This window comes from Phaethon aethereus (genome assembly GCF_964289735.1).
Source record: "Phaethon aethereus genome assembly, chromosome: 2".
In the NCBI taxonomy this organism is placed as follows: domain Eukaryota; kingdom Metazoa; phylum Chordata; class Aves; order Phaethontiformes; family Phaethontidae; genus Phaethon; species Phaethon aethereus.
Window position 1 is genome coordinate 165177392 of NC_138582.1, and position 24271 is coordinate 165201662.

The following is a 24271-nucleotide window of genomic DNA, read 5'->3' on the forward strand; positions in this document are numbered from 1 at the left end:
GTGAGGCCGAGCCCCACGCTTTCGCTCTCCTTTTGCCGCAGCTCTCGGGCAAATCCCGCTTCGCTCGTTCCTCCCGTGTCGTTTCCCCGCGGCGACGCCGCCGCGCTGAGGCGATGCCGCCATGGCAGCCAGGCGCCAGCGCCGCCGCCGGCGGGCCGGCAGGGGGCGCTGCGGGGCAGCCAGGCGCCGCAGTTCCCGCTCCCCGCCTGCCGCCGCCATGGCGGCCTTTCCCCGCCACCGCCGCTTTCTGGGCGGCTTCGTCTGCGGGGCCGCGGCAGGCGCCGCCGCGTCGTGTTGGGCTGCGTGGCGGCTCCTGCGCAGCCAGAGCCAGCCGGAGCTGGTGCCTGGGAGAGCCCTGCCGGAGGGTAAGAGCCGCGGACACCAAGGGAGGCCGGGCGCGGCGGCCCCGCGGCCGCGGCGGGGCGGGAGCGGCGGCGCCTCAGCGCGGCCCCGGTCCTCACAGGCGCCCCCCCAGCCCCTAAACCCGCCCCCTCCCCTCAGAGCAGCCTTCTGGCTGCCTCCATCCTGGGGTGCTCAAAGGGGGCCGGGAGGGCGGTAGTCGGGAGTTCTCCGAGTACCTGCGCTGGGCTGAGGCGGGGAGGAGGTTATTTGGGGACGCTGGACTGTAACTTGCGTTAAAAACGCAGCTTCCCCATGCAGCACCTGCTCACACCGAAATGTTGGTGGCACGCGAGGAAAGGGGTTTCGTGCAGCTGCCACGATGGCTGCAAATGTCCCGTGTTGCAGTGGGGAGCAGACAGCAGTTGTCCTGTGTGATCCGATAACATTCCCATAATATATACATGCGTATACATATATAGCTTTACTTTTAAAGCAACATTCAGGTCAGGCCATAACTGAATTTCAGCTATTACTTCCCCTGCACTGCCCTGGGCAGACAAGGCCGGCGCGGGTGGTGGCTGTTCACTCGGCGTGGGGACTGGTGCGGGTGCGAGGCATGGGGAGGGAGCTGTTGAGGGGCACCACGGCCTGGTGGGAATTAATGATTTTCTCTGCAGCCTGAAGGCTTTAAAAGTATCTTAGCATTAGAAAGAACGGGAAGAGGGGCTCTAAAAACATGAGTTGCAGTTGAACAGATGGCTGGAGGATGAGGAAGTCAGATGGATGTAAATATTCCTTCATTAGAGAAAAATGTTACTTGCAAAAAAAAAAAAATCTCAAAATGAAGCTTTCATTCGTTCATCAGAGTGTAAGCATTCTTGGTGAGGGCAGGACTCGTGCTCATGCTCAACTCGTACATCTCAGTTTGTGAGGAGGGGTGTGATTTCCAGCTCTGAAGGGTGAAATGCGTGTGTTGATCTCCTGTGTCTGTAACTTCTTGTTGCCTGATTTTTCCTTAAATATCTGATAGCTTTTCTTCTGAAGGCCAGCCCCGAGCGATTGCTAGGTAGATGTGTGTAAGCATTGGAGTGGATGAGTTAGTCCTAGAGCTGAGATAAGGACATGATGAAAAGCACAGCTTTTTTGGTAGAAGGGAGTTTGACTGGATAGCTTGATTAATTTTTTTAGGTCTTAATTGTGACAGTAACCTCAAGTTGTTCCCTATACAGTATGTTTACATCCACTGAGATGCTTTTCTTAATGTCTTGTTTCTGATCACATTTCATCTTTGGATGGCTTTCTGTTTATTTTTCTCCTTAGAACCAGTAGAAGAGTCTCTGCTGGAAAAATATGGGTTCCCTGAAGCTGGAACAGAGACCAGATGTTACACAAATCATGCACTGTCTTATGACCAGGCAAAACGGGTGCCTAAATGGGTCATTGAACATGTTTCAAAACAGAAGACACTGGGTATGTAGGTATTTGTTTTCTTACATTTATGGCACCTGGAATGGACTTTGCAGTTCACAGAAAGTCGACCCAGGAGCAGACAGGGAGAAAAATCCTATAGTGATCTCTAGGTATGGATTTTTCCACCCATTCACAATCCCACTAGAGGCAGCAGGCCTCTGGGTGGATATCAATTTCATGACAGTATTAAGGCTGATGTTGCCAGTGATTTAAAAGAGATCTGTCACTGCAGGTTGGCAGGACTCTTCAGTATTTTTTCTCTTGTTGGGACTAGTCTAGTGTTGAATGTACAACAACATGAGGCCTGCAAGGCACACTTGGCCCATGGGCTGAGTATGAAAGGGAGGACTGAAGAAGAACTAGAGCTACCTTCCATGAAAAATTTCTGTTATGAATTTATGAAACAGTCTGTAAGCACCAGATTAATACCCGTGTCAGTGTAGACACTGCAACTCATGTTGCAGGGGGGAAGCTCGACTTACCTCTTTTAAACATGAATGGAGAGAAGATGCAAAACTGAAATTTAAACTTTTCTTAACCTGATTCAGACCTGCAAAGTTGAGTGTTACTGCTCAAGCGCATAAAAATTGCTCTTGCTTTCTTAGCTTGTGTAGTTGGTTCTGTGGGCCAGTTTATGTCAGTTTAGGCACGGCTCCCTATGCGTGAATGCTTATGGAGTCGGTCCCTTTAGTGGCCAGACTGTTACATCTACAGATCTTAAAGAGGTTTGCTCAGAATGGGGAGAAAAGATGAGTGTCCATTTCTGAGATAAAAATGGAGCAAAGGGCATCAGCAGTAGTAATTGTTCAAAGCTAGATAGGGCATACCTAGTCACTGCAGCCATTACTTACTTGGATGCAGTTCTGTTGTATTTTCTGATGTGCATTATCTAATACTCTCTCCCCTGTTCTTTATGCAAGACAGAGGCTCAGTGAGTTTTTGCTGTCAGTGGTGAATGAAATATAAGTGGTATACAGTCATTGTAAATTAAGTTTATAGCATTAGTTCAGTTTTTATAAGGCAAATTATTAGTAATAGAGGTAACTATAATTGTAAAGTGTTTTATGAACGCAGTAGCCCTCTAAATATATCTTAATCACTGTCTTCAAATTACCTTTCAAAATTAAAAGCGTGATCCTGAAAATATTTATAACCAGCTCCTAAGTAGCATCGTTGATTCTGATTTTTTTCTGAGAAGGAAGCAGTAATTCCAGGCTTACTTTCAAGTGGGCCTTAACAGCTGAATTGTTAAAATGTTTTCCAGATGATTAGATACAACTAACCTGCATGTTGAAATTAAGCATCTTGAGGCATTAGGCTCTGATTTATGTCTGATAGCTACTCTAATTGAGATTTGAGATGGAACTGTGTTGTTCAGGGAAGGTCACAAAAACCTTTCATGTATTAAGGTTTTGAAACCATGTGATGTAAAAAAAATATTTTATGTATAAGTAAGAACTTAAATGTCTAAAAAAGTTGGTGGAAAGAATTTAGCTTTACATGTGAATGAGATGTACAAATCTGGTTACAGAAGAAATTATCCATTGTTATCAAAGCAGTTAACAGAGAATAAATGAGAATGTATTTTCCATTTTTCAAGTTTAATTGATAAATTACCACACTTTGTTGACAGTACAGAGCACAAGGAAGCGTAGGGTGCATATGCACTCAGTGATAATATCGACGTGACAAAAAAGCCAGAGTGCATGCAGTTTATGTGTGTATGCACAGTCAACTATAGAAAAAAGAATAATTTTAACAACTAGCAGTGGTCACGATTGGAAGTTGCCCCTTGTGTTGTATTGCAACAGGTCGTGCTTTATAAAGTGCCAGGTCTGAGGGAAATTCTCTCTGGTGTGTACAGGCCCTGATTCATGCTTAAATGAAAAGAGACTATATAATGGCCATGTACATTGCATCTGTGAAATTATGCCTAAGATGACAGCATGAATTTCATAAAGAAAAACAACAGTATGCTGTAGATACTTCGAATTATATTGTCATTTGGGAAAAAAGATTGTAGACAACAGTGATGGTGCTCTAAGCCGGTTATCTTCCAGCTGCACACTGTGCCACTGCTTGTGTGGAGCCATTGCACAGGCACAGCTGAGTCAGCCCTTGCACATGCCTCCACTGCCTCTCTGGAGCACCTTCCTTAACTATGGATGTTCTTGGGTCCCACGTCATTCCCTGAGAAAGATGGTGTCTTATTGGAGTTGTCAGTGCCAAAGTAATTCATGCAAGTCTCTTCTGGCCATCACTTTTCCAAGGAAGCAGTCAGTGTTTGAGATGAAATGGTCTCAAAGTTGCAGCCTACTCACGGTAATTTCTTTTCCAAGGAGTTGACTGGGACTTTACACAGTGCAAGGACACAAATACAGGTGTATGGCCAGTAAATCTGGGAAGAAGGCTCAGGCTCCCCAGCAAAGACAGCAGCTTATTATGGGCTGCCATCTCTTGCAACAGTTAAGTTAGCTCCCCGCACAACCCGCCCCCCAAAATGTTTTTGTCTACCTTTAGGCGTAGTCATTTTTGTGCACAATTCCCAAATGTCTGGAAAGGTGGAAGTGGAATCCTGGAAAGGAACAGGAAAGCTCTACACTTATTTCTGTGCCCATAAAGAACAAATGACTTAAGACTTTCTCTTTTATGGGTTTATTATTTTACCAAATATAACGTTACCAAGATATACGCATTCTACTTCCAGACTAGACTTGGAAAAAGAAGAAATAGTTGTAGTGGATGGAATTGCAGCTGGTGAAGATCTGCGTGTCTTCATTGTCTAAAAAGTGAATTTATGCTGTTTTATATCTTTATGAATCTTGCCTTTAATATTAAACTGCATTTATGATAACGCTAAAGTATTTTGCTATTTTTTTTTCCTCTATGAAAGAGTAAGCATGTTAGAATTTCTAGTGTATAGTGGGGAAGAATTTAGAACTGGAGCACAGATATTTAAGCAGAATTACTCTTTTTTTTATGGTTGAGGAGAAAAATACACAATTTAAATTCATGTGTTGAACCCTTAAGCATGGGTCATTTGGCAGGGTGTGACAGAACGGGTTCTTTTTGTCTTGTTGTTATGATGGTTTAATGATAACCTAACAATTCAGTGTGTTATTCCTCAGGCAATGCAGACCGAAGGCACTGTAAATTCAGACCAGATCCTAACATCCCTATAATGTTTAGTGCTGCCAATGAAGACTACCTTGGGAGCGGGTGGTCACGAGGACACATGGCACCAGCGGGAGATAACAAATTTTCAACAGTAGGATTTTTTTTTCTTTCTTTTAAATTTGTGTTTATCAGTCAGAAAGGGTCAAAAGACCCTTAAAAGTAATGTGTAATGTTCCTTTTGCAGTTTGTTTTGAGATGGAACATGATCTCATTATTGATGCACAGACCTGGACTTGGAGTTAACAAGGTCTATTCCTGACTGAGCACTGTAGGATGCTCTCACAGTCTGCTTCAGGCGTCTAAATCAGGTGCATCCTCTGGTGACATACCTCTCTTCACTAAATCACACCTAGATTAGCTTGTTTGGCAGAGATGATGTGAGTATATCTTGTACAGTACAGTGTTAAGTAAGTCTTCTCAACATCTTGTATGTCACATTGACTGTAAAATGAAGATGATAACCTTCACCAAACAAACCTCGAAAGTGTCTTATGAAGCTTAGGTAAAGGGAGACAGAGAACAATGACATCATTCTGGCCAACAGGTGCTGTGATGTTTAAGGCTAGATTGGGCAAAGCAAAGATGCTGTTAAGTACTGTTCTGTATTGGCAAGGGGGTTGCCTGAATGATTTAAAAGGCTTTTTTCTTTCTGGCAGTGTGTATGAGGTAAATTAGAACCTTCTTTTGCCATAGTTCTTTCAGTCTATAAAATGTCTTCACCTGCCATTTATTTGAGCTGTAAGAAAAGCATGTCCTAATGACTTTGCTGACTAACAAAACAGCCTTGGATTTATTGGATCCTCTTGTGAAATGTGCCTAATGCAGCAATTTATCAATTAAGAAGCAGTTTGAACTTGTATTTCTGCCAGGCAGAATAGTATGCAGTGGGGCAGAGTGGCAGCACAGTGGCTTGGGGTAGATGAAAGAACCCGTCATTTTACTTCTACTGGAAGTGTCTTTGTGGTTATTTATTTGTGATATCTGGGGATTTTTTGCTGGTGAGCTACCTGTGCAGAGAGATCCTGGACCTGGCTTGAAATGCGCTGAGATGATACAATATTTCAAATACAGTTCTATAATAATTTAATTTCATAGTTTAATTACTGCAGGTAGTGTTTGCTCATTATCCTGAGGAGTTCTGTCGGCCCCTTCACTTTGAAAAAGTAGTATGTGAAAAATACTGACAAGTACAGGACCTATGAAGATTCTGGGTTAAGATCTTGGAAATTTCTTCTTCTGTATTTCCCTGCATATACGTAGTTTTTTAGCGCCAGGTCCTTCACATCTGGAGATATGTGGGCTTCAGTTCAGAGAGGTTTATGACACTTTTTAAAGATAAAATTAAGCTGATTACTTAGATGTTTGATCATTATGGTCTCATAAATAATTTTATCGCCTGCATGTTGTATTTGTAAAATATTGATGAATATTTTTAATAAAACCTTTTTGTGTAAGGGAAAGAAAAAGCTACCCATTAGGCAGTCAACTAAATGAAATGCAGGGGTGAAACCATCCTTTCCATTCAAAAAGAAGAGTAGCTAGTTGCTTCCAAAGATATTACAAAACTGACACTGGCTGACATAGTAATTCCTGTGCCTCTAGATTTTTGTGCTATGTTTCTATAAAAAAAAAAAAGAGTAGATACATTTTGCAAGGTTTGCACTTCAGTTATGTGCCTCTTAATCCAAAATTATTTTGTAGGTGGTTCTGACTTAGGTTTTATCTGACCTTTTATGTTGATAATGTTACATCCTAGAAATGGAGTCTGATCCAAAAACTTCTAAAATGTGTTTTCAACTCCTAAACATTTCAATGACATTATATTATTTTCTTTCTTTATGCAGAGAGCTATGGCTGAAACATTTTATCTGTCTAACATCGTGCCTCAGAATTATGAAAATAATGCTGGATTTTGGAACAGGTGAGAAATTACCTGTAAGTAAACTAAGTGAAAAATATCAGGCAGTGGCATAAATCAAAAGTGCTATATTTATAAAGCTTCTTCGCATCCAAGTGTTCTAGAGCACTTTATAGGCTATCTGTAGAGATCATAGGAACTTACTCTGAAATGAAAGGCAGCTCACTCCTCACAGTGCAAGAACAGTATAATGACTACTTTAGTTCTTCATTCAATCAAACTGTAGAGGACATTTATTTAGAATAGATAAAATTACTTCTTCTGGCTATGTGGGTAAAAGTACCAGGCTTAACATCTCTGTCCTTAAGGAAGATTCGGTAGAAGCAAGGAAAGGGTTTAGATCTTGCTTTAACATCTCTTCCTCAAAAAAGCACTTCCAGTGTGAGAGTATTCACATCTCTCTATGTGGACATTTCACTTTGAATTGGAGAACTGAGCACTTCCCACTGAGTCATGACTACTTCAGGTCTTAGGTGTTTCTTCGAGTGCTGGCTTCCAAGTAGCAGTCAGACAGGTTCTCTGTCACTTGTGAACACCAGCTGGATCGGCTTTGAGGTGATGTGAGTGGTTGATAAATGTAAACATTCTTCATGTAGGATTTTTATTCTTTCCTTCCTTCGAGCAGAAAAAAACATTAATAAAAGTAGCATTCATCCAGTGCTTCTTGCATAGGACGTACAGAGTATTAAGACTCAGAAATGGGAGGGGAAAATGATGAATTTCACAAGGTTCACTCAAGGGAAAGTTAGCAAAATTCTGTACAGTCTTCTACTAAAAGTCTATCAAAAATGCATCATCATTCAACGACATACTGCTTTCCAGTTTTACAAGAATGCATATAAAACCATATGAGGCATTCAGTAAGGCTAAAATGTTTTATAGGCAAATAAAATGTTAAAACATTTTAAGAGACTTTTTTTGTATTGTTTTAACACCTAGAGTATTTGAGCATAAAATTTCCTTATACTAAGGCTAGGCATTTGTACCAATTCAAGGTTGGAAACCCTCTTTATTTCCCTTGAGCAGAATCTCTGGCTAATCAGGAAATCATGGGGAGTGCTTGAAAATTTCCCCTGGCACTATTGGCCCCGCAATGTAAGCAGCTATTACCACTTTCTCCCAACCCCAACACCCTGTCCCCACAGTTTAAATGCATCAACAAGGTATTTGTGCCACTTGTTTTGTCAGTCACTTGTTTAATGATAAATAGTTTTAAGGATACTACCTTTCACATGTGTTGTATCCCTTCCTGGCTTTGGTACTCTCTTCCTTTCTCTTTTTTTAATTGCTTGATTCTTTAATTGTCTTCTGAGACACAGGTAGACAATACAGCTTAGTCAGTTTAACAATCTGTTGTTTTTTAAAGTGATGTTTGCCCTCTAGCCATGTGTTTTTGCTGCTTTCCCAGTTCCAGCTCTGGTACGAGCCTGGCTACGGCAAGTCCATTCCATTTGTTAACCCAGTTTAAACTGATTCACATTTTGTTTTGCTTGGTTATGTTTCTGCCAGATTAGAAAATTGGATCAACTGGTGAGATGAGTGCCAGAGTCAACGTGGAAGATGGACTAGGACTGTTCAGCTGGGGCAGACAAGGGGAGCAGTAGGAAAGGGGAGAGCAGGACTGCATCTTTCAGCAAGCTATTAGATAGTAAGCTATTAGATTGGTTCAGTGGTGTGATCTAACTGCACCTTAGTATTTATTCCTCATTCTCTTCCCACCAACATCTGTGCTTGCTTCTTTTCTGATGTTTAACTGTTTTCTGCCTTGTTTTGAGTGCGATATCATGGTCACTATAATCTGATCTCCATCCCTACTGCCACCAAAAGCAGTTTGCTCCCTAGCTGCATTTATTCCCATTCTTTCCTTGTGCTAGGTATTCTATTGCCGTGCCATGAGACAGCCTGAGGAGCTGAGCTGCTTGGAAGCAAAGCTGACAACAGCAGGAAAAAAAACTAGCTTGTGGTCAATGCTTTGGCGTGTCACATGGCAGGTCACTATTACCAAAGAAGGAAGGGCTCATTCCTGCTAATTCTGGTTTGTGTGAGTTGATTTAACTCACTAACCCAGCACAAAAAATAGACTGGTTTTGTTCAGGGTTATTGACAGATAAGAGTGCTAAAGGTGGCCCAAGTGAGAGGTAGGAGGAGCAGGGATGAGACAGAGAAGGGGGATGAAACCTCCCCCTTTCAGAGGCAGCCAGATTAGCTGGGCTCATCTGTCTCATGTTCTGGTCTGTTTGTTCGTTTGAGTGAAGTGGAACTTTATCTTTAGTAAAGGACCGATGGGTGCTCACTGTGTGTGATTTCTATAACACTTGGGGTGTTAGATCAAAGATGGGCCATAATATTTTATTTTATGTAAAACAGGCATAATCCAGAAACCTTCTTATTTGGGGAAATATTTCATGCTGTAAACTGAATCAATTAGTTTAAAAAGCTAAAACAGTGTTAGCATTTCTGGAGTTACTACTTCATTTTTAAACAGTTTTATATAAAAAAGCCATAAGTAGACTTAGTGGGAATGACACATAGAAACTTTCTTAAGTACTTTAAGATACGGAAAGAGCTGTCTGTTGCAGGACATGGATTTCTTGGGAGGAACATAGAAATCCAGTAATATGGTAGAGTCTTTCGAAGTGACAATGCCACAACCTGCTGTTTAATACAAGTTTCTTACTAATCCCAAGTGACCATCAACAGTGTCTTTCTAGTGTCACGTGTGGGAGTAAGTAAAGAATTCAGATTTTTCAGGACAGGTGGTAAGGCTGCAGAAACCATTTTCAAATGTATGTTGTAACACATGCCTATCTGTAAAGAAGTGAACCTGGGAGAAGTGGGAAGTATGACTTGGGCCTGCATTTTACCTTTTTTGGCTTGTGAGTCAGTCACCTGAGTTTGGAAAAATGCTCCCAAACTGTAAGTAGTTCATCTTGCCCTTCACAGTATGTTTCAAAAATGAATGTGTTAAGAGTTCTCAGCTGACTTTACCCTATATGTTCCAGAATGGAAATGTATTGTCGGGAATTGACGGAGAGATTTGAGGATGTTTGGGTAGTTTCTGGACCTTTGACCTTGCCTCAAACAAATGATGATGGAAAGAAGAGTGTTACTTATCAGGTATGTATATATATATGTTGCTGGGTTAACACTGCAGTAGTAATACTTTATTTAAAATTGGTACTGTAGCTTGATAAAACAAAGTCAAACATCCTAGTACATGCAGAATATGTGAAATGTCCAATACTAGTTGGGACAAGTTCAGTAGAGATGTTGTATCTTGCCTACACGTGAAAAAATATAACTTTAAAATAATTTGTTTTATTTGCAAAGAGAGGTCTATTAAATGTCTGTTTATAGTCTGCAGTAAAACTGTGTTGTGACCTCTATAATACATGACAGTATCTAAGCAGAGAGTTAGTGGGTTTTGCTGAATGTGTAGGCATCTCTCCAATCATTTATTGATATATTTTAGAAACAGAGCAATACAAAGGTAGTGTCGGTTTCTCAAAACTATACAGTGTATTGGCATACCTGTGTTCCATTAATTTCAAAAGCAGTTGTTTGCTGACATTCCATACGCATCACTTAGGTGAGGCCTTGCAACTGAAATTCTGAGCATACCAAGGTCAATTGAAAGACTTCATTCAAGTTCAGTAGGTTTTAGGTGAATGCAGTGTAATCATTGGTTCATGGTATTGATACCCTCTTCTTCTTTTGGTACCCTATTTTTATTACCTGCTTAAAATACTCTGAAGATTTAGGATTCATCATGCACAGTCTCTAGAAGCCATCACTGATAGACAGACAGATAGAAAAGGCTATCAAGTTGAGAGGTGAATTTATTATTGCTTACCCTGACTTACTCTTTGTAAGCATGTTGCTTAGACATCTGTGGGATCTGAGCGTAGTAAGGTATTCAAGGGAGGGAGTATTACCTTCTGCCCCTACTGTAATGAGATATTATTGCTGTTTTCAGTTGCTAGATGAAAGCTAGCATAATGCAAATAATAAATGCTGTATTTTGCACCTCTTGAAAAAACACTTTTCTTTGAAAATAAGTACTTGGATCAACTGCAGCTTCAGCTCGTGAGTGATTCAGCTGTCCAAGTAGTTCTCTGAGGAGCAATGAATGAGCTTGCTATAACAAGCCCCCGTTTCAGAGGGATATGAGAGACACAAGAGATGTTCAGCTTTCAACACTGGCTTGTTTAGTGGCAAGGTTTAGGCACTATTTCTCCATTATGAATACACATCTGATTTCCATTTGATTGAACTTGGAATTCAGTCAGAATATAATTTTTCCTGTTCGCTTTTACCTTTTTAATTCTTTTAAAAACTGTCCCTTATGTCCCCACCTGCACGTCTGTAACCTTGACTGTGATGAAATCACAGCTTTGGTTTTGGGTTGTTATTTTTTTCCAGTCATATGTTATGCATATGAAAATGCAGTAATAATAATTTATCTTTTTCATGTTTGGTGGCAGTTCCAAACTTCAGCTCTCACCACATCTTTGTGAGGAAAGTGACAACTGTGCTCATTTTCAAGTGGATAGATAAGCCATGGTTAAGGAATATGACCAATGCCACGTGGTACGTTAGTGGCAAAGCCAGCTTTAGACTGTCAATGGTTCCTTGCTGCCCAGAGGGAGAGTGCTGACTTTGCTGTTGCCCGTTATACTTTCCAGTCCTTTCCCTTGTCTGCCAGTGCTGATGACTGTCAGATCCTTCCAGAAGATGCTTAATTACCCAATGCAATAGAAAACCGTCCGTACTGGACACTTTATTTGCTTACTGGGCTTGACTTCTACTGCCATAGAAAGATAAAGCAACACACAGAGGAGTCCAGCACTTACTGGTGACAGCATGAGATATGTCCAAAAGTGCATAGCTGGGAGCAGGAGGCAGATGTTCTCTTTCAACGGTCTCGAGCCGAGCATTTGACTTACTGTCATGCAGAATGGTACCGTAAGAGTTCTCCAGGCTTGCCCCTAGCTTGCTGGGATTTGCCTCCTTGTAGCTGTCAGGATACTGCATTTATTTTTTATCCCTAAAAATATATATTCGTCTTACATAGAAAAGAATTCAAAATCCTGAGCTGACTTTAACTTTTTATGAGTGAAAATTATTTTCCAGGAAGCAGTTGAGTCATTTATCAACTGCTTCACTTTAATCTTGGTCATCTTTCTCTAGTTTTTCTCTAGAGAAAGTGTTTACTTGGAAGAGAAAGATTACATTTTCTGAAAAATGATTGTGGCTCTCCATTTTGGTTTTGAAATGTAAATTTTACTATTCCACAGGTAAAAATAAGAGCAGGCACTGTATCTTGCTGCCTTTATTCAAAATAGCTTCATACCAGGATAAGTGATGGAATAATAATGGCACAAAAGGTCCATGCTTTTTGATTATCATATCATTCTGTTTCTGTTGCCAAGATGTCTTCATCATCTTTGGGTTTGATGACAACTCTGGTCTTCTGTGAACGTTTTATCAGTTTCAGTCTTAATATAAACTATGAAGTGAAGTTCAACGTGAGAGTGAAAACGGTGGGATGATGATATTCATGTTGTCATTTCACCATTTGGCCATGTTAATAAATCCTTTACTCGGCTTCCTGTGGTGAGATTCATTATGTAAATTGATTTGCATTTAAGCTGTATTTAAGTTCAGATAATGCTGTCTACAGGTGGGAAAAGTAAAATGTTGATTTGGGTTTTTTTTTTTGTTTTGTTTTAAATATGAAATTTGGGTCCTCTTTGGCTACACTCCTAAGTGTAAATAAATACAGGCTGAAAGTTGTTTAGTTATTTTGAAATCTCTTTACGGCATAAGTTCTTGTGCTTGCCATTGAAGTTGGCCTTCGGGGAGAGAGACTTCAGAATGGAGTATGTTGTGTATTGGTGTTTTGTTGTTGGTTTTTTTTTTTCCCTTCTTACATCAACACATGCACTTAGAAGAGGGAACATAACCTGTCAAAACACCGGAGAGAAGTTTTTCTCAAATGGATACCTTGGATATAATTGCAGTCATTGCCATTGATTTTGGTAATCTGGGATTCTGCCCCTAAACCAAAAACACTAAGAATTGGCAGCTGAACGACAAGGGAAGGTAACCTCTTAGCTGTCTTTCAGAGTGAACTCTGCTAGGTTCAAACAAGTGACTTAGAAATGAAAAGCTTTTAGTCCTCATTGTTTGGGCTTGTGAAGCTGATGCGAGGTGGTGTCCTGTTTCTTTGTATGTGCTGTTTAAGGAGAAGTGCTGTAGTATACACAGTAGTGCTGAAACCACAACCTATTTATCTGCCAATGTGACTGTCAAGGCTGAGCTCCTTTCTAATGTTTTTCTTCTCCTCTGAAACTAGAGCTGTGGAAAAAAGAAAACACAGAAGTACTACAGTGAATGTGTCTGCATTGTTTTCTTTCAGATCCTCTCTTCAATCTTAGTTTCCTTGTTTTTGGCTAAAGGAGTGGTGAAGTATGTATCCATGGCTTTACAGGCTGCTGTTTTTCTCCTCAGACATCCAAAAAGGTTATTTTTAGATCACTATAGAGGAAAAACAGAGCATCGGTCATGGCATTGTTCCCAGTTCCTGCTTGGACTCTGGTACCATTTGCTGTTTAATTCCAGAAGGGGAATTAACCTTGAACTCCTTAGATGCCAGTGTTGTTCTATCTATTGGCTGAACTTGCTGTATCCTCAGATAGGTTCTGTCATTTCATCTGTCTCCAGCGGAGGCTTTTGTTGCAAAGAGTAGATTGATGACTGTGCTTGGTATCTGAAAAATATATTTTGAGAATATATGTAAAATAGAATGCCAACAGGAAAAATCTGTTCTGTGTCATTGGAGAGGCAGATGCACGTTTTTCATCTTTGTCCAGATCAAATCAAAATGACATTGTCTTCTTTTGTACATTACTGTTCTCCAGTGGCTGTCACTTCAGTGATTTTCCTCTGTCAGCAGATTTGGAGTTTGAAATACAAATTTTGCAGTAATTCTACTGCATCATGCTCAATGCTCCACCCTTCTTATTCCCAATGCCATCATAGTAAATACCAATTTAAGAAGAATTGGCTATTGTTGGCTAACAAAAGTATAGCCTAGATAACTTTTTTTTGTTGTTTGAAGAAGGCATTTTTATGTACTTTTTAGCAATACACTAGGTTCACACTGGAATCATGGCTGCTGTTTAATTTTCAAAATTGAATGATTAGGCTGAGCCAGAGATGCACAATAGCTGTGCCAAAAGATGTACTTACTCGTCATCTAATTCTGTGGCAAATAAGTCCCTGGGAAACAAATTGCACCTCTCTAATATAAGCTGGTACTTTGTTTTCCCCAGTCAACTTCCAGAAGTAGCAGAGGTTTTCTTCTAGTCAAGATACTATAGGGGAAGGAATCCTTGTTAAAGGAGGAAATAAAGCTGAGAACTATTACTGTTTGTTGGCTTCTCCAAGTGGGCTCAAGGCTACATGGACAACTAATGGACCTAGGTTCATTATACATGCCCCACAAAACTTATGTTCAAAGGGCTGGATCTTAGATCAGCTGGTGTAAACGACTAGAGCTCTGTCAGCCCTAAATTTAGACATGATGTACAAATGAAAATAATAGACACTGGGTTAAGATTGGAGGAGAAGAGACACCAAAGGTGCAGGATAGATTTATGGGTTGCTTTTATTTAGCACTGTACCCATCCCGAAGGTCCTTTTGTTATAGGAAGAGTGGTGATAGGGACTGTAGTGGATTCAGTGTAAAGTAAACCTAAATGGATTCTGTGGTAGTAGTAGTCTGTCACCATGGAAATACAGTATCATAATGTGTATACATACCCTCTTTATTAAAAAAAAAAAAGGGGGGGGGGGTTGGGGTGTCTGTCTTTTAATGCCTTAACTATATATTTAGGCACAGCTGCTTTTTTTACCATCTCTTCTTTTTTTTTTTTCTTTCTTTTTTAGGATTGCCAAATGATTTGGCGATAGGAATCAGACCAGCCATAACAAATTAAATTTTCCTGAAGTACATACATTTGCATTTTGGAGTGCTTAGCTGTGCAGTGTTGTTGCAGATTGTTACTATGGTTTTTATAAGTAGTATTTTCTATTTTCTATATTGCTAGGTCTGCCTTCACACCCCTCAGTGCTTCTCAATGCCATCTGACAGAGTTCTCCCAAATACTGGGGAAAAAACACTATCAACAGAATCAGTCCTGCCTAACACAAATACAAAAGGAACTGGAGTGAAGGCAGTTAATGCTGTCACAATGATCAAATAAATAAAATTATACTGATAGCAAAAGGAATTTTTTATACTGACAGAAAGTCTGTTTCTATACAGAATTTAGTATCAAATTACAGTAAAGCTCTGGATTGTCAAACTTGCGGTCATACCAGCAGGAATGCTATTAGCTACAGTAAAACATATGATGGGCCTGCTCAGTATCATGCTAAAACAAAATAAATGCCTATTCAGAGAAAGCTGCAGTCTTATTTTGGGTGACAGGCATGGTGTCCTTGAATTCTGTCTATCAAGAAATGTGCCGGAAGTCTTAATTTTGTTCCTGCCAGATGTAGATGGAAGTACTGTTAGAGAATTGTGTGTATGCTTGTTTTCAGTCAGTTCTGGTTTGCAGTACGGCTTAGTTCTAAACCCTGGTTATTGTTACAGAGGGTGTGAAGAAACAGTTACTGGAGTGCAGAGTGAAATTCTGGAACTGTCATTTTAATGTATTTGATGATGGTAGCCTCTGATGTAAGGACTCTTCAGTGTGTGCTAGCGGTTCAGGCATGATTGAATGTGATTTTGGTTTACCAGGTTCTAAGAGAATCTCAGATAACTGCCAATCCAGAGCTGGCTCTCGCTGATGAAAGGCTAGTCTTTTCTAATTCTCTTCACGGTTGATTTTCATTTTCTAGTCACTAGGTGGCAAAATACTACTTTTAGATTCATGAGTCCTTTCTTTTAAAAATTATTCCTACCCTTTCAGGAGAAGATAATTTTCTTACCACTCTGGAAAGCTGTAACAACTCCAGTGTAAAATTAAAATATTTGTGTATGTTTTAAAATTTCTAGTAAGAGTAACACTCTGTTTTCCTCTAGTACAATCTCACGTGTTCTGCGATTACACCTTATATATTCCTTTTCTCCTGTTTATGTAAGAATGGAATTTTCTTTCTCATAAACTGCAAACTGTCATATTTAGGGACTGCTTTGCCCCATATTTATCTGACTACCACCATAAGGGTGACAGTGGTTAATGCCATATGCTTAAACCTACCCTAGGTGCCATTAGCAAATGTCTTCATTATTTATTGTGATACTTAAGCACTCTACAGACTTTACTAAATTTGTCCTTTCTCCAATTTTAAAAACTATGACCAAGAACAGTTTAATGCTTTGTCCAAAATTGTAAAGAACTCCAAGCCTAAGGCAAATGCCCATCCAGTGACTTAGTTGAGACGGAATTTATCAAAGCTCACTGAGTTCTCTCTGTTTTAAGAAATCATGTTACTTCTGCCCTTATCTTTTTCTGTCCCTGTGCGTTCTTCAAGTTTGTATAACTGCTTACCCACACGTTTGTTGTTTTAGCAATATGTAAACATCTCTAAATGTCAGGAAGTGCACACATTTTAATGGCCCGTCCTCATGACAGCTGTCCACATTTAATTGGGCATCGAGGACTATAACAAATTTATATGCACTTGTGGAATGTCAATAACAATGTCAATAATAATAAAAAAACAATAAACACTATGCTGAAAATGACATTATTATAATGTTGCATTATTAGATGACACCAGTTCAGATGCAGGGCTTCAGCCAGCACCAGATCACCAAAGAAAACAAGAGCAAAGCAAAAGTAAAAGGAATAAACTGCAAAAAGTTAGGGCGATGAACTTTTTTATGTTGCAGTGATACAGACGGCAAAGAGAAATAGTATCTGAAATTTCACATTGGCTTCCCAAATGATGATGGGAAAGGAATATATTTTATGCTATAAAAAGAAGGCTCTTGGCTTGAGTGCTTTTTTTGTCTGTTATGAGGCTGTTGAAAATTTGAAAGATTAAACAAAATTTTATAGGAATAGCAAAATGGAAATTTTCAAAGGATTACACAGAAATTTACCTTGTGGCCTGTTATCAACATGGTAGAACAGCAGTGATTTTTAACAGGCCATAGCTGTATTTTCTTGCTTGTATTAGTGTATGAGATTGTTTTTGAATCACAGATACTACTAAAAACTGTTGCTCTTTTCCAGCTGGGACAGAGAGCTGTTTCAGGCATTGATTGCTGAAAGATCATCTTCTGCCTGTGGATAGACTAGCACAAATCAAAGTCAACATCTGTGCATGGATAATCTTAACCCATTTTCTGTTCTGTTACAATAGAAGCATATGCTATCTGCTTCTGTTAGGCATGCATTGAGATAAATGGGATGGTGCAGATCAGAGTAGTGATTCAAACTGCTGTAGTTAGGTAGAAGAATTCTCTAGATGGCAATAGGAAATGAATTGCTGCGTTTGTTTTTCCTACCTTGCTTCTGTTGCAAACTTCACTTCTACAGAATCCTTTACTTCTTTCCCTGGCTGTTGAGCTGTGGGGTGGGGGGACAACTCTATGGAAACATTCTTCTGCAGCTTCTGTATCTAGTCCCATAAAAAAGCAAATTGTGGTATGTTACAGAGTGTAATGATGGAAATATTATGGACTGGAAATATTTCATTTTTGAACAGAAATCATTGGGTCACACTGGCTGCATAAATTATTGGTGCTGCGTCCTGTGCATTGTTCACATAAGTGATAAACTGCAGAAAAACCTATATTCTTTGTCATGCTTATTTACTCGGTCAGAGAAATCAGGCACCCTCCTTTGATAGTATTCTTCTCCAGCAGAATGAGCTGGGGATAGAACTTTTATGCCCTGTTTTGTGTAAGGAAAGGACACTTGTGGACTCGGGCTGTGTGGCAGGCTGAAGTTTGGTTTAGTCTCTTTAACAGTATTAGAACTCAGCGAAGTAATTACAGAAGTGGTTTTCTGCTATTCAGAGCACTAGTATAAAGGCAGTGCACTACTTACATTTTATTTATTTTTATTTATTTAAATCCTCAAAAGAGAGCTTATGTGGAACTGAAGTGGTACATACATTACATGTATGGCCATTGCCTGTATAGAGTTGAGTTGTATTTAGAACTACATTTCTTAAAAGGCCAACCCTTCCTTAATTTTGAACTACTCCTCTTATTCCTTCTTTCCTGCCCTCCTTTGTGGCTGCATATATTATGCATAAATGTGCATTATTTTACATAGAATATGTATATATTTGCATAATATTACATAAGCACAGGGGCTGTTTTCCCTTAACACCCACTTCAGGCATTCAGCATTTCCATTTCATACCTAACTATTCTATGTGCAGCTCTGTTCATTCCCCAGCCATTCTGTCCACCCACTCAGTCCTCAGACTCAATCCCTGTTCCCTCTGCTCGCTCGCTCAACACGCATTCACCTGTTTGTTTTACGTACGCCATATACCCCCTGACTGGAGATAGTTGCAGCAGCTCCATCTGCGTGTTCACCCTTCCTCTGGTCTTTTATACAACGGCCAGAGGATGCTGGTATGTGTATGTGTGTGGGAGGTGTCGAGGAGGGGAGGGAGCTGAGCTAAGGAGGACCTAGTACCTGTATTATATGTATTTATATATACATAGACATGTATTTATAGTGGAAGAAAGTATGTGAAGAGGCCTGGAAAAGGCAGTGCAGACCATACTGCACGGGAATGCTGCAGGTCAGGAGATTGTTGGCCCAGGGATAATCTGAGGAACGGGGTTTAGTCTCAGTACTGCCTCTTCTCAGGAGGCTACAGCAGCTTCAGGGCGCAGTGAGCTGCGCACAGCCTCTTCCTTCTCTGCCTCTCTGCCCGAGGAGTGCGCAGGAGGTGGGACTGCAGTGGAGGCTCTGCCAGCTCCCTGCTCCAGGGGGAGAAAAGGAACTCCAGCCTTCTGCCTTCACCAGTGCCAGTCACTGCCTGCGCTTGGGTGAATGCGGAAATATGACCTCACTCCTCTCCCTCTCAGGGCTTTTCATGCTTCTTGGCTCCCTCCCTCTCACCACCAATACATTGCATGTACTCCCCAGTTTGAGTGCCACCTATCTCAAATAGGTTAAACTCCTGACACCATTAATTTTGTAATTCAGTTTTAACCCACCAGCTATAACAGTGTGTTGATGCGTAATTTTTAGTATATTTTAAAGTTACCTGTGCATCAGTCAGTTTTGATTATTTATGCAATTGATCCTGAGCAGCCGTAACTCTGGTTTCACCCACGCTGAATGCTAAATGCAAAGTGCTTTGACACTCAGGAGCTCTAATTTCTCTATCAAGACATCTGTCATCATTGAAAGGGAAAGTAGTTTTGGCATAAGGCGTTTAGTTGTTGCTTACCTGTTTCAATGAGTCTTACATGTCTAGGCAGAGCTTTATTTAGGAGAAGGTTGATGGCATAAGCAAGATCATTTTTGTAAAAAAAAAAAAAAAACAAACCACACAAAAAGTTTAAACTACAGCAAAGCCGTTATGTAGCCTAGGTTTTCTTCCCTAGGGACAGGGAAGAAAATACTCTGTAACAGAGTAAAGAAATTTTAAGGGCACATGTTTGACAGAGACAGTAGTAATGTTAGTACTACATTATTGTACACGACATGAAAAAACTTCCTTTATCAGAGGTTTCCCTTTCTCCTGAAGGTACTTTATCTGGTTTTGGAAAATTAACTCTATCGCAGCTGAAACCAGGACATAGACTTTGTTGGCATGGCAGATTCAGTTCAGCAATATTGAAAAAAAAAAAGACGACTAATACAGTTTGGTTTTGGTAAGACTTAGAGACTGGTCACTTAAAAAACTGGCAATAGAGATAGAAGACACACTTCAAGGACTGAAAGAATTCATAACTGAAATTAGGTAACTATTGGAATAGACTGGTGTGAACCTTGCTTCAGTAGCCACAGGCAAAGTTTAGTTTTAAAAACGTATTTTCTTTTGCAGAGTGCTGAATACTCTCAGAATAAAGCATACATAGGAAGTGTTTCTTTTGTGATTGAGTGAATATATGAATGGACAAAGCATGTCTGAACTGATACACTGGATTAGTTTGTAAAACACTTTCAATCAATGTGATCAGTTGTGGCAGTGAAATAAATACCTGCTTTCTCTGAAATTGTATTTTAACCGTATCTAAGAAAAGCTGTCAAAAAATCAAAACAAAACAATCTTTGGCTTTGCAGGTATTGCAAATACTGGAAATAGTACCAATTTACTGGACTTTATATATCAAACAAGACACTGTTGTAGTTTTTGTAAGGTGTCCATCTTTTTCTTCTATTGCCATTAGAAAAAAAGTATGAATTTTAGAAGGATAGTTATACAGAAGGGTTATGCAAAGCTCCGATTTTCCATGTGTGAGCCTGTTACACTGTCATGGTTTAACCCCAGCCGGCAGCTAAGCACCACGCAGCCGCTCACTCACTCTTCCTCCCACCCCCATGGGATAGGGAGGGGAATTGAAAAAGATACATTTGTGGGTTGAGGTAAAGAGAGTTGAATAGGATGGGAAGGGAGGAAAATAATAATGATGATAGTATATAAAAGAAGTGATGCAGGATAAAATTGCTCACCACCCACTGACCCATGCCCAGCCAGTTCCTGAGCCGTGGTCACCACCCCCCGGCCAAGTCCCCCCAGTTTATATACTGAACATGATGTTTTATGGTATGGAATATCCCTTTGGCCAGTCTGGGTCAGCTGTCCTGGCTGTGCCCCCTCCCAGCTTCTTGTGCACCTCCCCACTGGCAGATCATAGGAAGCTGGAAAGTTCTTGAAAGAGTATAAGCACTATAACTACTTAGCAACAAGTAAAACATCAGTGTGTTATCAACGTTATTCTCATACTAAATCCAGAACACAACGTTATACCAGCTACTAGGAAGAAAATTAACTATCGCAGCTGAAACCAGGACATAGACTTTGTTGGCATGGCAGATTCAGTTCAGCAATATTGAAAAAAAAAAGAAGACTAATACAGTGCATGCCTGTGCATCACTTTTTTGAATAGTGGAGAGATTACATTTAATATCAATAGGTATATTCCCATGGATTTATTCCTGACACAGGGTGGAGTGTCTACTATATACATATGTGTGTGAGCTTTTAACAGATTTCATGTGAATTCGGAGTCCTGATCTGCGCCTCTTGGTGCTTCAGTTAAATTCCTGGATCCTGGTCTGAGTGACACAGCAGGAAACCCAACATGTACAAGGTCTTAAGTTGAATCATAGGGAATTTATGGAAGAAGTAGGTGCATTTTCGTTGGACAGACTTCTCTTCCAACACACAGTCACTGAATGTACTTCTTTATATCCAGGTCCCCTAAAAAACCCACTTACCTGGGTAATGTAGCTTTTAAATATAACCTATGTATGGGTAATAGAGATACAAAAAATAACTGACAAGTAAGTTAGAGTTGATTTGAAATGCATATTAAAAAACATGATTTGGAACTGTCAGGTCAGGAACTTAGTATTGAGCCACTGTTATTGAAAACAGCTTTCCAAGCAGTAAAAGTGTGATGCAGTATGAGAAAGGAGCTCTAGCATCCCTTCAAGTAAGCTACACTTAGAGGTGTGCACCAGGATTAGGGAGCTGGGGTCTTGGCTGACTCCCTGCTTCCAGAGGTATTTTTCAGTTTCAGCTGTAACTGAAGGGGCATCTGCTTGGGAGATGTAAGTTGAATTCATTCTTCTACCAGAGCTCTTTGTTGCAGATCCGTACAAATATTTAGGCAATTACTGACTAATATGTTGACCTCTTGTTTGCATTGTTGTTCTTAACAGTATAATATAAAGTCAGTGTTGTTATAGGAGAAAGGCAGAGAACCTTCTGGGAAAGTCTCCTACCAACAGGGGCTGAGTAACCCTGCAGTGAAGTGTTCTTTGCCCTGCTTTTCCTGTTTGAGAGATTTAGGCACCAAATAACTAGCTCGTTCCTGACCAGCTATATAAGGAGCTGCAATGAAATGCTGCTGTGGTGGGTTGACCTTGGTTGGATGCCAGGTGCCCACCAAGCTGCTCTGTCACTCTCCTTCTCAGCAGGATGGGCAGGAGGGAGAAAATAAGATGGAAAATACTCATGGGTCAGGATAAAGGCAGTTTAATAAAGCAAAAGCAAAGGCTGTGTGCGGAAGCAAAGAAAAACAAAAGTTTTATGCTTTACTTCCTGTCAGCAGGCGATGTCCAACCACTTCCTGGAAAGTAAGGCTTCAGTACGTGTAGTGGTTGCTCCGGAAGACAAACGCTTTAATAAGAAATGCCCCCCTTTCCTCCTCCTTTCTCTTAGCTTTTATGGCTGAGCAGACGTCATATGGTATGGAACACCCTTGGGTCAATTTGGGTCAACTCTCCTGGCTGTTTCTCCTCCCAAGGTCTTGCCCACCCCCAGTCTACTGCTGAGGGGGCAATGTTGGAGAGGCAGCCTGGATGCTGTGCGAGCATGGCTCAGCGGTAGCTGAAACACTGGTGTGTCATTGACACCTTTCTAGCTACCGATACAAAGCACAGCACTATGAGGGCTGCTACGGGGAAAATTAACTCCATCTCAGCCAGACCCAATACAGATGCTTTCCACCTCAGCTTCTAGTCTGATAACCCTGCACATGATTTTGATATGTAGTTATGTGCTGTGGCTCCTTTTTAGAGGCAGTAGATTGTCTCTCACATCTTTTTTCTTTTTTTTTCTTTTTTTTTCCCCTCTCCTCAACTGATAAGATCTATATCTGTAACATAACATAACTTTCCTTTTGACAGGTGATCGGAAAGGATGATGTAGCTGTGCCATCCCACCTGTACAAGGTAATCCTTGCCAGACGGAGCAGAATGTCTACAGAGCCCTTGGTGCTGGGGGCTTTTGTGGTGCCAAACGATCCCATAAGCTTTAGTCACCAGCTGACTGAGTTTCAAGTAAATATTGAAGATCTGGAAAAAATGTCAGGTTTAGTTTTCTTCCCCCGGGTGGACAAAACCAAAGACATTAAAAATATCTGTGAGGTAGATACCTGTAAACTGATGGGCTTCAAGGAATTTACATTGTACATCACTGCTCGAAAAGTGCAGAGTGCCCGTACGTTGCACCGGTTGGAGAAAGCCATGTCGGAGTTAAGGGAGGCAGGAATTGAGCCTGATGAGTATCTCCTAAAGCTTCACAAGAAGAAGGAAGAAGAACTACTGCAGGAAAAACAAGTAGCAGCTAGAGAGGGGAAAGCTGGCTGAGTACTTGTTCAGGAAGGTGTTTAGGGTTTAGTACTTTGAAGGGGGAGCTGAAGGCAAACACAGACAAGGGTGCTATGAATTGTCCTTTTTTGAATTGTGAAAACAATAAAGAAACATTTGGAAGCTGATGGGTTTGGAATAACGTTCCTTCTCGTGTAACATGATGCACACACATAGTTTGCTGCAGTACTTAGATGTGGGAAATGAAAATGACCCCTTTCTGGCATGAATAGATTACTGGACCTCCAGAAAAGGCTTTGTGCTATTTTCCAAGCGAGACGTCAGACTTGGGGTTTGTATGGAATCCCTTCTAGGAATATTATAAAAATAGACAGTAGACACCTTGGGTGTATAACTGGAACATGTTTAAATGTAATTCCGCCTGCAAATGTCTTTCAGTATGATGCTGTACAAGCAATGGAGCTTTCTGGGATTTTAAAAAAATAAATTAATGTAGAAATATTTCATTTAGCACTCTCTTATTAGAGACCTGTAAGACATAACCTGAATCGCTTACAGTCTTTAACTTAGTTGTGTTAACCAAACCAGATCGTCTCTTACCTCTCCTGACCTTGTGTGCTTTGGATACTTCAGCATGTCAGTAGCTGTCGACTGTTGTCATTTGCAGCGGACTTCTTCCATTCATGTATAATTCTGCAATTTAAACAAAAAAAACCAACAACAGAAGTAGAGTTTGCACAAGTTGCTACCAGGGTAGATTTAGTCTTCATAAATTAATGCTTAATATTTCACTTCCACCACTAAGTTTGGATAAACGTGTTTTCTTGCATGGTATTTGATTTGAGAAGTAAGCACTGCTTGCTTTCTGTTAGTGGTAGTTACTCACTGGCTTTTTTCCCAGCATCAGTCTTTGGTCTATACACTTCACAACAAAACTTCTACGTGAAAGCAGAACACTGACTAAAAATGCATTTCCAGTTCTGTTTCAGCAGCAACTGAAGTTGCTCAGATTTGCATCTGCTTGGGAGATTTAATGAAATTATTTTTTTATTAGCTTTATAATTTATTTGTGTATACATCTTGAATT

At 40.4% G+C, this 24271-nt stretch overlaps 1 protein-coding gene across 1 annotated transcript; it reads left to right on the forward strand.

Moving 5' to 3' along the window:
• Window positions 1–217: 217 nt before the first annotated feature.
• On the forward strand, window positions 218–23373 carry EXOG (exo/endonuclease G; the record flags this gene model as incomplete). Its single annotated transcript, XM_082015166.1, has 6 exons — window positions 218–365; window positions 1663–1812; window positions 4941–5080; window positions 6834–6910; window positions 9910–10024; window positions 22762–23373. 6 exons carry the CDS (start codon window positions 218–220, stop codon window positions 23221–23223), a joined length of 1092 nt encoding a protein of 363 aa, XP_081871292.1. The 3' UTR covers window positions 23224–23373.
• Between the last annotated feature and the right edge of the window lie 898 nt (window positions 23374–24271).